Source organism: Budorcas taxicolor, chromosome 13 (assembly GCF_023091745.1).
Source record: "Budorcas taxicolor isolate Tak-1 chromosome 13, Takin1.1, whole genome shotgun sequence".
NCBI classification, from domain to species: domain Eukaryota; kingdom Metazoa; phylum Chordata; class Mammalia; order Artiodactyla; family Bovidae; genus Budorcas; species Budorcas taxicolor.
Genome location: NC_068922.1, coordinates 56,449,413 through 56,461,625, shown reverse-complemented (window position 1 = coordinate 56,461,625; position 12,213 = coordinate 56,449,413). Strand labels below are relative to the sequence as shown.

Genomic DNA, 12,213 nt, shown 5'->3' with positions numbered 1-12,213 from the left:
AGACGGCAGCCCATGAGGCTCCCCGGTCCCTGGGATTTTCCAGGCAAGAACACTGGAGTGGGTTGCCATTTCCTTCTCTAATGCATGAAAGTGAAGTTGCTCAGTCGTGTCTGACTCTTAGCGACACCATGGACTGCGGCCCACCAGGCTCCTCCGTCCATGGGATTTTCCAGGCAAGAGTGCTGGAGTCGGGTGCCATTGCCTTTTCCAGACACACAAACTAGTGTTCCAAAAAGGTTTGCATTTTCTAACTTTAGCCTAGAATGACTGATAAGAACAACTGAAGTAGATAAGCAGAGGTGGGACTACCAGGGACTGGCATTCCAGAGGATGCCATACAAAGGAGTACTGAAGACAAACTGGAAAGAAGCAGAAGACAGTTATTTTTAAAAAGGCATAGGAAAAAATACTGATGGAATTTTGAGTTAGGTATGTATATGGGGCATGGAGGAATGGTTTGGAAGGCTACGAGAAAAGTGAATGTTAAGACTGACCAGAAAATAAGCTACCAAACCAGCAGATTTGTCTTAAAGTAATTACAGTTCCTAGTGTTATATATAATGAATGGGATCCCAAAAGTTACTTTTTTATATAAATGCTTCAAAAGGCTAATCCTTATTGAAAACATAGCAGGTATTTAACAATAGTGCAATGTTTTTCAAACTTTAGTGTGCTTAAGATCTTTTCCAGACTTTGTGTTATGATTCAATAGGTTTAAGGTGGCGTGTCTAAGAATCTGTATTTTTAATAAGTACTCAAGTTATGATTCTGATAAAAGACCCCAAAAAAGGCTTTATAATCTAATCACCTGACGGAACTACAGTTGACAAAATGGTATTTTTAATTTAATGAAGGACACAGACAAAAGGGATAAATAGTGAGTAACAACGTATGGAGGAGCCTGTGAGAGTTACAGGCAAGATGAGAGATTAGTAAAAACAATTAATCAGTAAAAGCTCCATCAAGAAAGTAAAAATGAACAACGATTTACAAGTTTAAGTACTCTTTAGACAAGAAGAGGTGAAAACAGCATGAATGAAGGTACAGAGGCAAGAATGAGTGTGACAAAAAAGACAGAGTAAAGCAACTGACCATACTAAAGTGGAGGGTATTTTGAAAGAGTAAAATTAAATTACAGAAGGTCAAATTAAGTCAAAATTTAGATATAATGGGATAAACACAGAGATCACAAGGCTTTCTGAGCAGAATAATGCTACTAGGATATTGGTATGAGAAAAATCAGTTGTATACCTCACAGGGCAGCTCACAGGATGGACCAATAATGTCAAAGACACCACTAGGTACACTAAAATGAGTAACAGTGAAGAGAATGAGGAGGAAACCATGTGAGAAATATTATAAAAGAATATTCACTAGCACCTTGGTTCTAGGTATAGGGTGAGAGGAGGCTGGAATCAAGGACATCATCAGAAAAATTAATAGCAATCTTACTGAAGCATGGAGGCAGATGCAAATTTGAGGCAAAAGATAGAGTTTGAGGTTAGACTTTAGTTCCCTAAAGTCTGAGAAATGGTTCTATCAAACGTGGCCTAGAGATCCTTTATGGAGGAGGAGGAGGAAAAAGAACCTAATATTTTGCTTTTTCCTCATGCAAATAAATTGAACATTACATTATAAATTTGTATTCTAGATTAAAGCCAAGTGCAAAGATAGGACAGAAAGGATAAATGAAAAAAGTAGTACTTTCCTATATAACTCTAATTTGAAACTTACATGGATGTAGTATATTCTGTCCTAAAGCCCTAACCCTTTCATATAAACACCGTGTGCCGAAACACTATCTTTCGTTTGTATTTGTAAAAGGCAGGGGAAATATTCTAAAATGTTACTGACATTTGAATTCTAGATACATTTTTCTATAACAATGATTTGCCTATGCTGCTTTATAAATGATGGTTTTGACACCATATGTACCTCAGGCTGGCTATTTTTTCTATCCCCTTGATTACTGTTTTTGATATATTTTGGAGGTTTAGTAAATTCTTCTTGGAGGTTAGCTTTTTCTTTCCAACTAATATGTTCTTCTTCAACTGGTGAGATTTGACTTTCTGGGACTAGAATCTGTTGGAAAATAAGGAAAAATTGTTTAAAAGTGCAAACCATAGGAAGTCCTCAAAAATGACTAGATGTCTTCATAAAGCACTCATTCATCTCACACTCATAAAGGTTAGTTCTTTTTGTCTTATATCTATGTACTATTACAATTTTCAATCCTACAAAGTGACCCAACAAAAAGCATCCACTTTTTCAAATGTTAACAGACATAAAAGAGGCTTTGGCATTAGTGGCAGAACATATATTTCTGATTTTTAAAGTTACCAAGACTGGTATTAATGAATAACAATCTACCTTCTGTACTGAAATAAATTATTATTAATAACATGTTTACAAAGTCACATATACCTTGTTGGGGCACTGAGAGAATTTATTTATTCTCCAAAAGACAAACTTATAACTGTGCTATTATTATTTAGGGTTAAACTTAGACCAGTGATAGAAATCAAGTAAGTGAGACACATACCTGTGATCCACTTGCATCAAAAAGAATATGCACAGATGTTTTGGCAACAGATATACCTTGTTTTCTGGTAAATTCCTAAAATTAAATTAATTAAATGGGATGTCATTTTCTCCCAGTTCTTTCCATTTTTAATGCAATATTTCCTATACCTGCTTCTTTCCAAATCACCAAATTATCTTAAATCAATTTAAAATACATATAAATACTCTTCTCAGGACACTTCAAGACTCCCTAACTATAGTCTTAGCCTACAATTTTGGTAAAGGTTCCTCACAAGCATATTATCTGCTATTTTTCACCATAAATCTTTTCCATGTTATAGACTGAATGTGTTTCCTCACAACTCACACGTTGAAACCTAGTCCCCAAGAATGGTATTAGGAGGGCAGGCCTTTGGGTCATGCTTAGGTCATAAGGGCAGAACCTTTATGAATGGGATTACTGCCCTTATAAAAGAGACCTCAGAGAACTCCCTCACCATGTAAGGACACAGTGAAAAGACTGCCGTTGATAAACTAGAAAATGGACTCTCCCCATACACTGAATCTGCTGGCATGCTGATCTGACTTCTGGCCTCCAGAACTATGAGAAATAAATGTATTTAAGACACCAAACCACAGTATTTTTGTTACAGTAGCCTGAACAACGGAGAAGGCAATGGCACCCCACTCCAGTACTCTTGCCTTGAAAATCCCATGGATGGAGGAGCCTAGTAGGCTGCAGTCCATGGGGTCACGAAGAGTCGGACACAACTGAGTGACTTCACTTTCACTTTTCACTTTCCTGCATTGGAGAAGGAAATGGCAACCCACTCCAGTGTTCTTGCCTAGAGAATCCCAGGGACGGGGGAGCCTCATGGGCTGCCGTCTATGGGGTCGCACAGAGTCGGACACAACTGAAGCGACTTAGCAGCAGCAGCAGCAGCCTGAACAAACTAAGACAGGCATCACCCAAACTTGTCAACTGAACATATCCCTAAATATAACATGAATTGTTACCTTGAATCCTAAATAAATCCGACTCATTATGTTTTCCACAATCCTGGAAAACATCTTATCTAAATTTCATTAATTTCAAAGGCCATTTCAAGGTCCAACTCCATAGCCTTTCCTTCAGATCTGACTCTTAATAAGCATTCTCTTTCTTCAAATTCTATGCATCATTTTCTATACGCAGCTTACTTCTGAGACATATTCTGTAATTCTCACAATGTTTAGTATCTTAAAAACAACACGTCTCATTTCATTTTTTAAACACCTGGCAGGAATTCATCATTAAATGTTTTGAGTAGCTGCTGCTAATTTTGTCATCTGAGATTCATTCTAATAGATATCTGAAAGGGTACAGCTGATAATATGATGGTTATTCCACAACACAAATTTAAAGAACTAAAAATCTATGTTATTTAAGAATTGTAGAGGAAAAAAAAAAAAGTCACTGAAACTTACAGTCCCAAGTTCCCAGAATTATGAAAGTACTTAAAAGTTTAACTTACCTTATATTTATTTCCACCAAAAATTTTTTGTGCCACATTAGTGATTTCTAATGATGCATCGAAATACAAAAGCAATTCTTTCCCTTCTCTTTTACTAATTTTTACTGTATTTTTCAGAATTACAGTCAGTAGCTTCTTCGATTCTCTCACTGTACACAAATAAATCACACTGATTAGTTTATATTCATTTCTATGATACCACTCTATAGGTATATTATAAATAAGAAAAGCATGCAGCATACCAATTAAAATGAACTGAAACAAAATTAACTTTTAGGATTTAACAGTATTGAGTCAATTCTGGTACTAACTATTTATGGAAACAAAAATTGTCCACGAGTCTTTTATATATTCCTGTAAATTGAACAAAGGGTCTAACAACACCCTGTGGAGCTGCTACTTCACCATTCCCCTAGTCTGCAACTGTAGATATTCTTTTTCTCTAGAACCATTGCTTTCATTCCAATCCCAAAGAAGGGCAATGCCAAAGAATGTTCAAACTACCACACAATTGCACTCATTTCACATGCTAGCAAGGTAATGCTCAAAATCCTGCAAACTAGGCTTCAACAGTACGTGAACCGAGAACTTTCAGATGTCCAGCTGGATTTAGAAAAGGCAGAGGAACCAAAGATCAAATTGCCAACATCCTCTGGATCATAGGAGAAGCAAGAGAATTCCAGAAAAACATTTACTTCTGCTTCATTGACTATGCTATAACCTTTGACTGTGTGGATCACAACAAACTGTCGAAAATTCTTAAAGAGATGGGAATATCAGACCACCTTTATCTGCTTCCTGAGAAATCTGTATGCAGGTCAAGAAGCAACAGTTAGAACCAGACATGGAACTGACTGGTTCCAAATAGGAAAAGGAGTATGTCAAGGATGTACATTGTCACTCTGCTTATTTAACTTACATGCAGAGTATTATTATGCGAAGTGCTGGGCTGGATGAAGCACAAGCTGGAATCAAGATTGCTGGGAGAAATACCAATAACCTCAGATATGCAGATGACACCACCCTTATGACAGAAAGTGAAAAGGAGCTAAAGAAAGAGCCTTTTGATGAAGGTGAAAGCAGAGTGAAAAAGCTGGCTTAAAACTCATTCAAAAAACTAAGATCATGGCATCCAATCCCATCACTTCATGATAAACAGATGGGGAAACAACGGCAACAGTGACAAACTATTTTCTTGGGCTCCAAAATCACTGCTGACAGTGACTGCAGCCATGAAATTAAAAGATGCTTGCTCCTTGGGGAAAAATAAAAAATAAAAAAAAAACCATGACCAACCTAGACAGCATATTAAAAAGCAGAGACATCAGTTTGCCGACAAAGGTTTGTACAGTCAAAGCTATGGTTTTTCCAGTACTCATGTACAGATATAAGAGCTGGACCATAAAGAAGGCTGAGTACCTAAGAATTGATAATTTAGAACTGTAATGTTGGAGAAGACTCTTGAAAGTCCCTTGGACTGCAAGGAGATCCAACCAGTCAATCCTAAAGGAAATCAACCCTGAATATTCTTTGGAAGGACCAATGCTGAAGCTCCAATACCTTGGCCACCTGATGTAAAGAGCTAATTCATTGGCAAAGACCCTGATGCTGGGAAAGACTGAAGGCAGGAGAAGGGGGTGACAGAAGATGAGATGGTTGGATAGCATCACCGACTCAATGGACATGACTTTGAGTAAGCTGTGGGAGATGGTGAAGTACAGGGAAGCTTGGTGTGCTGCAGTCCATGGGGTCACAAAGAGTCAGATGTGACTGAGCAACTGAACTGAACTGAACTGACTGCTTGATATCCAGAATCCATCTGTGCCAGTTATGTAGAAACTCAGATCGTGCTTGTTCCATACAGGTAGACAACATCACCAATTTATTACAAATGACAGTTAAAAGATACAAATGAATAGTCAGATGAACAGAGAGAGTGCAAGGTCTTCAAGAGTCCTGAGCACAAGCCATACTTTCCTTGTATGTGTGCCACAAAGGGTTAGTTTAAGGATTGAAGCACGTATGTTGGTGTTTTGGTGCAATAGAGTCATGTCCGACTCTCTTGCAACCCTATGGATGGTAGCCCACCAGGCTCCTCTGTCCATGGGATTTCTTAGGCAAGAGGACTAGCATGAGTTGCCATTTCCTTCTCCAGGGGATCTTCCTGACATAGGGATCGAACCCGTGTCTCCTGCATTGGCAGGTGGATTCTTCACTGAGCCACCAGGGAAGCAGGAAACATCAGTCAGTTCAGTTCAGTTCAGTAGCTCAGTCGTGTCCGACTCTTTGCGACCCCATGAATCACAGCACGCCAGGCCTCCATGTCCATCACCAACTCCCAGAGTTCACTCATGTCCATCGAGTCAATGAGGCCATTCAGCCATCTCATCCTCTGTCGTCCCCTTCTCCTCCTGCCCCCAGTCCCTCCCACCATCAGAGTCTTTTCCAATGAGTCAACTCTTCCCATGAGGTGGCCAAAGTACCGGAGTTTCAGCCTCAGCATCATTCCCTCCAAAGAAATCCCAGGGCTGATCTCCTTCAGAATGGACTGGCTGGATCTCCTTGCAGTCCAAGGGACTCTCAAGAGTCTTCTCCAACACCACAGTTCAAAAGCATCAATTCTTTGGCGCTCAGCTTTCTTCACAGTCCAGGTCTCACATCCATACATGACCACTGGAAAAACCATAGCCTTGACTAGACAGACCTTTGTTGGCAAAGTAACGTCTCTGCTTTTCAATATGCTATCTAAGTTGGTCGTAACTTTCCCTCCAAGGAGTAAGCATCTTTTAATTTCATAGCTGCAATCACCATCTGCAGTGATTTTGGAGACCAAAAAAATAAAGTCGGACACTGTTTCCACTATTTCCCCATCTATTTCCCATGAAGTGATGGACCAGATGCCATGATCTTCGTTTTCTGAATGTTGAGCTTTAAGACAACTTTTTCACTCTCCTCTTTCACTTTTATCTTTTTAGTTCCTCTTCACTTTCTGCCATAACGGTGGTGTCATTTGCATATCTGAGGTTACTGATGTTTCTCCGGGCAATCTTGATTCCAGCTTGTGCTTCATCCAGCCCAGCATTTCTCATGATGTACTCTGCATAGAAGTTAAATAAGCAGGGTGACAATATACAGCCTTGACATACTCCTTTTCCTATTTGGAACCAGTCTGTTGTTCCATGTCCAGTTCTAACTGTTGCCTCCTGACCTGCATATAGGTTTCTCAAGAGGCAGGTCAGGTGGTCTGGTATTCCCATCTCTTTCAGAATTTTCCACAGTTTATTGTGATCCACACAGTCAAAGGCTTTGGCATAGTCAATAAAGCAGAAGGAGATGTATGGACAATGCTCCTCCGTCCATGAGATTTTCCAGGCAAGAGTACTGGAGTGGGTTGCCATTTCCTTCTCCAGAGGAGCTTCCCAACCCAGGGATCGAACCTGGGTCTCCCGCATTGAAGGCAGATGCTTTACCATCTGAGGAAACATGGACAAAAGCAAAAGTGATAAGTCACTGAGTCGTGTCCCACTCTTTGCGACCCCATGGACTGTAGCTTACCAGGCTCCTCTGTCCATGGAATTCTCTAGGCCAGAATATTGGAATGGGTAGCCATTCCCTTCTCCAGGGGATCTTGCTGACCCAAGGACCGAACCCAGGTTTCCTGGATTGCAGATAGATTTTTTACTGTCTGAGCTACCAGGGAAGTCCGTGGAAGTGCATATAATGATATTAATAAGAGTTAATTGTCATCTTGACATCTGAAATTTCAGTGGAAATGTTGGTGGAGTGGGATGTAAAACAGGATGTAGAAAAAAACAAATGAAAAGCAAGAGAAGGAAAGATTTAGTAAAAACTATTTTCTCAAAATTGGCTATGAATGGAAAAGTAATGAGACAGAAGATGACACAGGATTCAAGTAGACTTTTTTTTTAAAATACAAATTTATTTATTTTAATTGGAGGTTAATTACTTTATAATACTGTATTGGTTTTCAAGTAGACTTTTTAAGATACAGTGATGAACGTACCATAAAAAAATATGATGTTAAAACTGCAGAAGACATTATGTTAAGTGAAATAAGCCAGTCACAAAAAGACATACTGTATGATTCCACTTAAAATAGTCAATTTCATAAAAACAAAAAGTAGAATGGTGGTTACAGGGACTGAAATGGGAAAGGAGAACTGTTCAATGGCTATAGAGTTTCAACTGCTCAAGATAAGAAGAGTTCTGAAGATCTGTCTCACAATAATGTGAATGTACTTAACACTACTGAACTATATACACTTATAAATGCTTAAGATGGTAAACTTTATGTTGTGTGATTTTTACCACAATTAAAAAAATAAGAGAAACTGGCTGAGGATGTATATGGAAACTTTCTAAACTAGTTTGGAAAGTTTTTTGTAATCTAAAACTATTCTAAAACTAAGAATTTATATTTAAAAAAGACCTAAATCAAACTTTCAGAGATGAAAACTATAATGCCTTTTTATAAACATTATATAGAGTAGGATTAGACAGCTAGACACTGCAGAAAAATATTAATTAGCACAATAAAACACCACAAATTTTTCCTAAATGGAAAAGAGAGTGGAAATAAAAGCCTGGGGTTTGGAGGGAGAACCCAAACTATCAGTGAGCTGAGGGAGAACTTCATGTAGCTTAGTCTGTGTGTAGTTAGAACCTTCAAAGGAGAGGAGAAAAAGGAGCAGAAAAAAATAATGTGAAGAGCAATGGATAAAAACTTCAGAAGCAAGACAGCTCAATGAACTCAGAGAATGAACAATGTGAAGAAAATTACACTAAAACACTATAATCAGATGTTTATAACACTAATAAAGAGAAAATCTTAGAAGCAGCCAGGGGAAAAAAGACTTAACAAAAAAGAACAAACATGAGAACGACCGACCTCTCATCAGAAACAATGCAAGCCAGACACAGGAGAATAACATCTTTAAAGTAAACTGAAACAAAACAATAGGCAATCTAGAATTCTGTACAAGTATCAAAAATACTTCTCAGGACTTTCCTGGTGGTCCAGTGGTTAAGAATCTACCTGCAACTTCACAGGCGAACTCTATCAAACATTTAGAGAACAGCTAACATCTATCCTACTCAAACTGTCTGAAAAACTTCCAGAGGGAGGAAAGAAACTCCCAAATTCATTCTGTGAAGCTACCATCACCCTGATACCAAAACCAGATAAAATTATCACAAAAAATGCAAATTACAGGCCAATATCACTGATCAACACAGATGCAAAAATCCTCAAATTTCTACCAAACAGAATTCAACAACACATTAAATCCAATACACTGTGATCAAGCGGAGTTAATCCCAGGGATACAAGGATTCTTCAATAAACAAATCAATTAATGTGATATACCATATTAATAAATGGAAAGATAAAAATCACTATGATCATCTCAACAGAAGCACAGAAAGCTTCTGAGACCCATTTGTGATTAAAAAAAACAACTCTCCAGAAAATCAGCATAGAAGGAACCTACCTCAATATAATAAAGGCCATTTACAACCCATAGCAAACATTATTTTCAATGGTGAAAAACTGAAAGCATTTCCTCTAAGATCAGGAACAAGACAAGGGTGCCCAGTCCCACCACTATTATTCAATATAGCTTTGGAAGTCCCAGCCACAGCAATCAGAGAAGAAAAATAAATAGAAGGAATCTAGATTGGAAAAGAAGTAAAAGTCTGTTTATAGATGACGTACTATACAAAGAAAACCTTAAAAATGCCACCAAAAATTACTAGAGCTAATCAATGAGTTTAGTAAAGTTGCAAGATATAAAATAAATACATAGAAATCCCTTGCATCCCTATACACTAACAGTGAAAATCAGAGAAAGAAATTAAGGAAACAGACCCATTCACCATTGCAACAAATAATAAAATACCTAGGAATAAACCTACTTAAAGAGACAAAAGGCCTGTATACAGAAAACTATAAGACACCAAAGAAAGAAATCAAAGACAACACAGATGGAGAGATATACTATGTCCTTGGATTGGAAGAATCAATACTGTCAAAATGAATATACTATCCAAAGCAATCTACAGATTCAGTGCATTCCCTATCAAATTACCTATGGCATTTTTCACAGAACTAAAACAAAAAATCCACAATTTGTACTGAAATAAAAAAGACCCCAAAGAGACAGAGCTAGATTAATCAAAATCAACCTCCCTGACTTCACACTATACTACAAAGATACAGTCATCAAGACAATATGGTATTGGCACAAAAACAGAAATACAGACAAATGGAACAAGACAAAGCCCTGAAGTAAACTCATACACATATGGGCACCTCATTTTGACAAAGGAAGCAAGAATATACAATGGAGAAAGACAGTTTCTTCAATAAGCGGTGATGGGAAAACTGGACAGTTACATGTAAAAGAATGAAATTAGAACACTTTCTAGCATCATTGTTCTTGTTGTTTAGTTGCTAAGTCATGTCTGACTCTCTAGCGATTCCATGCGGGACTGCAGCCTACCAGGCTCCTCTGTCCATGGGATTTCACAAGTAAAATGGATTAAATGCAAATCCAGAAACTATTAAACTTTTAGAGGAAAACACAGGCAGTACAATCACTGACATAAATCGCAGCAAGTTTCTCTGACATCCCTCCTAGATTAATGGAAATAAAGCCAAAAATAAACAAATGGGACCTAATAAAATTTAAAAAGCTTTTGCACAGCAAAGGACACTATAAACAAAATGAAAAGACAACTCTCATATGGAGATAATAATTGCAAAAGCAGCAACTGACGAAGGATTAATCTCCAAAATATATAAGCAGCACATACAGCTCAATATCAGAAAAGCAAACAATCCAATCTAACAATGGGTAGAAGACTTAAACAGATATTTCTCCAAAGAATACACAGAGACAACCAATAAACACAGGAAAAGATGTTCAATATTGCTCATTATTAGAGAAATGCAAATCAAAACTACAATGAGGTTATCACCTCACACCAGTCAGGATGGCCATCATCAAAATTTTATAAACGATAAATGCTGGACTGTTGGTGGTGGGAATGTAAACTGATATAGCCATTACAGAGAACATTATGAGGATTCCTTAAATAACTAGAAATAAATCTACCATGAAAAAGTGAAAGTGTTAGTTGCTCACCCACGTCCAACTCTTTTCAACCCCACGGACTACAGCCTGCTAGGCTGCCTTGTCCACAGAATTCTCCAGGTAAGAATACTGGAGTGGGTAGTCATTCCCTTCTCCAGGGGATCTTCTTGACTTAGGGATCGAGCCTTGACTCCAGGTCTCCAGCACTGCAGGCAGATTCTTTACCATTTGAGCCACCTGGGAAGCCTGTATGATCCAGCAATCCCACTCCTGGGCATATACTCTCAGAAAAATCAGAATTCTGAGACACATGTACCTCAATGTTTACTGCAGCAAGGACATGGAAGCAACCTAGATGTCCATTGACAGATGATGGATAAAGAAGCTGTGGTTACATATATATAATGGAATATTACTCAGTCATAAAAAGGAATGAATTTGAGTCAGTTATAGTGAGGTGAATGAACCTAGAGTCTGTTATACAGAGTGAAGTCAGAAAGAGTCAAATATATATTGTATATTAATATATACCTATGGAATCTAGAATAAAAGGTACTGATGAACCTATCTTTATGGAAGGAATGGAGACAAAGATGGAGAGAATGGGCTTATGGACACAGCAGGGGAAGGTGAGAGTAGGATGAACTGAGAAAGTACCATTGACATATATACACTATTATGTGTAAAATAGTTAGTGGGAAGTTGCTATATAACACAGGGAGCCCAGCCTCGTGCTCTGTGATTACCTAGAGGGGTAGGATGGGGGGAGGGGAGGGAGGGTCAAGAATGAGGAAATATATGTAATTATGACTGATTCATGTTGTTTTATTTGGTAGAAACCAACACAACATTGTAATTATCCTTCAATTAAAAAAAATCTTAGAAAACAAAAAAGGACTTGCCTTTCAAACAGGGGACATAGGTTTGATTCCTGGTCTGGGAAGATTCCACATGCTATTGGGCAACTAAGCCTGTGTGCTGCAACTACTGAAGCCCTCATGGTCTAGAGCCCCTGTTATGCAAGAGAAGAAGCCACCGCAATGAGAAGCCCGCACACTGCA

General features: G+C 38.1%; 1 protein-coding gene across 1 annotated transcript in view; it reads right to left on the bottom strand.

Annotated features, from left to right (window-relative positions):
- The window catches only part of SYCP2 (synaptonemal complex protein 2), a 63,477-nt gene that overhangs the window by 33,218 nt on the left and 18,046 nt on the right, over window positions 1–12,213 (bottom strand). Inside the window, exons 14-16 of the mRNA XM_052651142.1 lie at window positions 4,038–4,186; window positions 2,543–2,617; window positions 1,936–2,082 (exon numbers count right to left, since the gene is read on the bottom strand). Of these exons, the coding sequence (XP_052507102.1) occupies window positions 1,936–2,082; window positions 2,543–2,617; window positions 4,038–4,186 (371 nt within the window). The remainder of the gene's footprint in view (window positions 1–1,935; window positions 2,083–2,542; window positions 2,618–4,037; window positions 4,187–12,213) is intronic.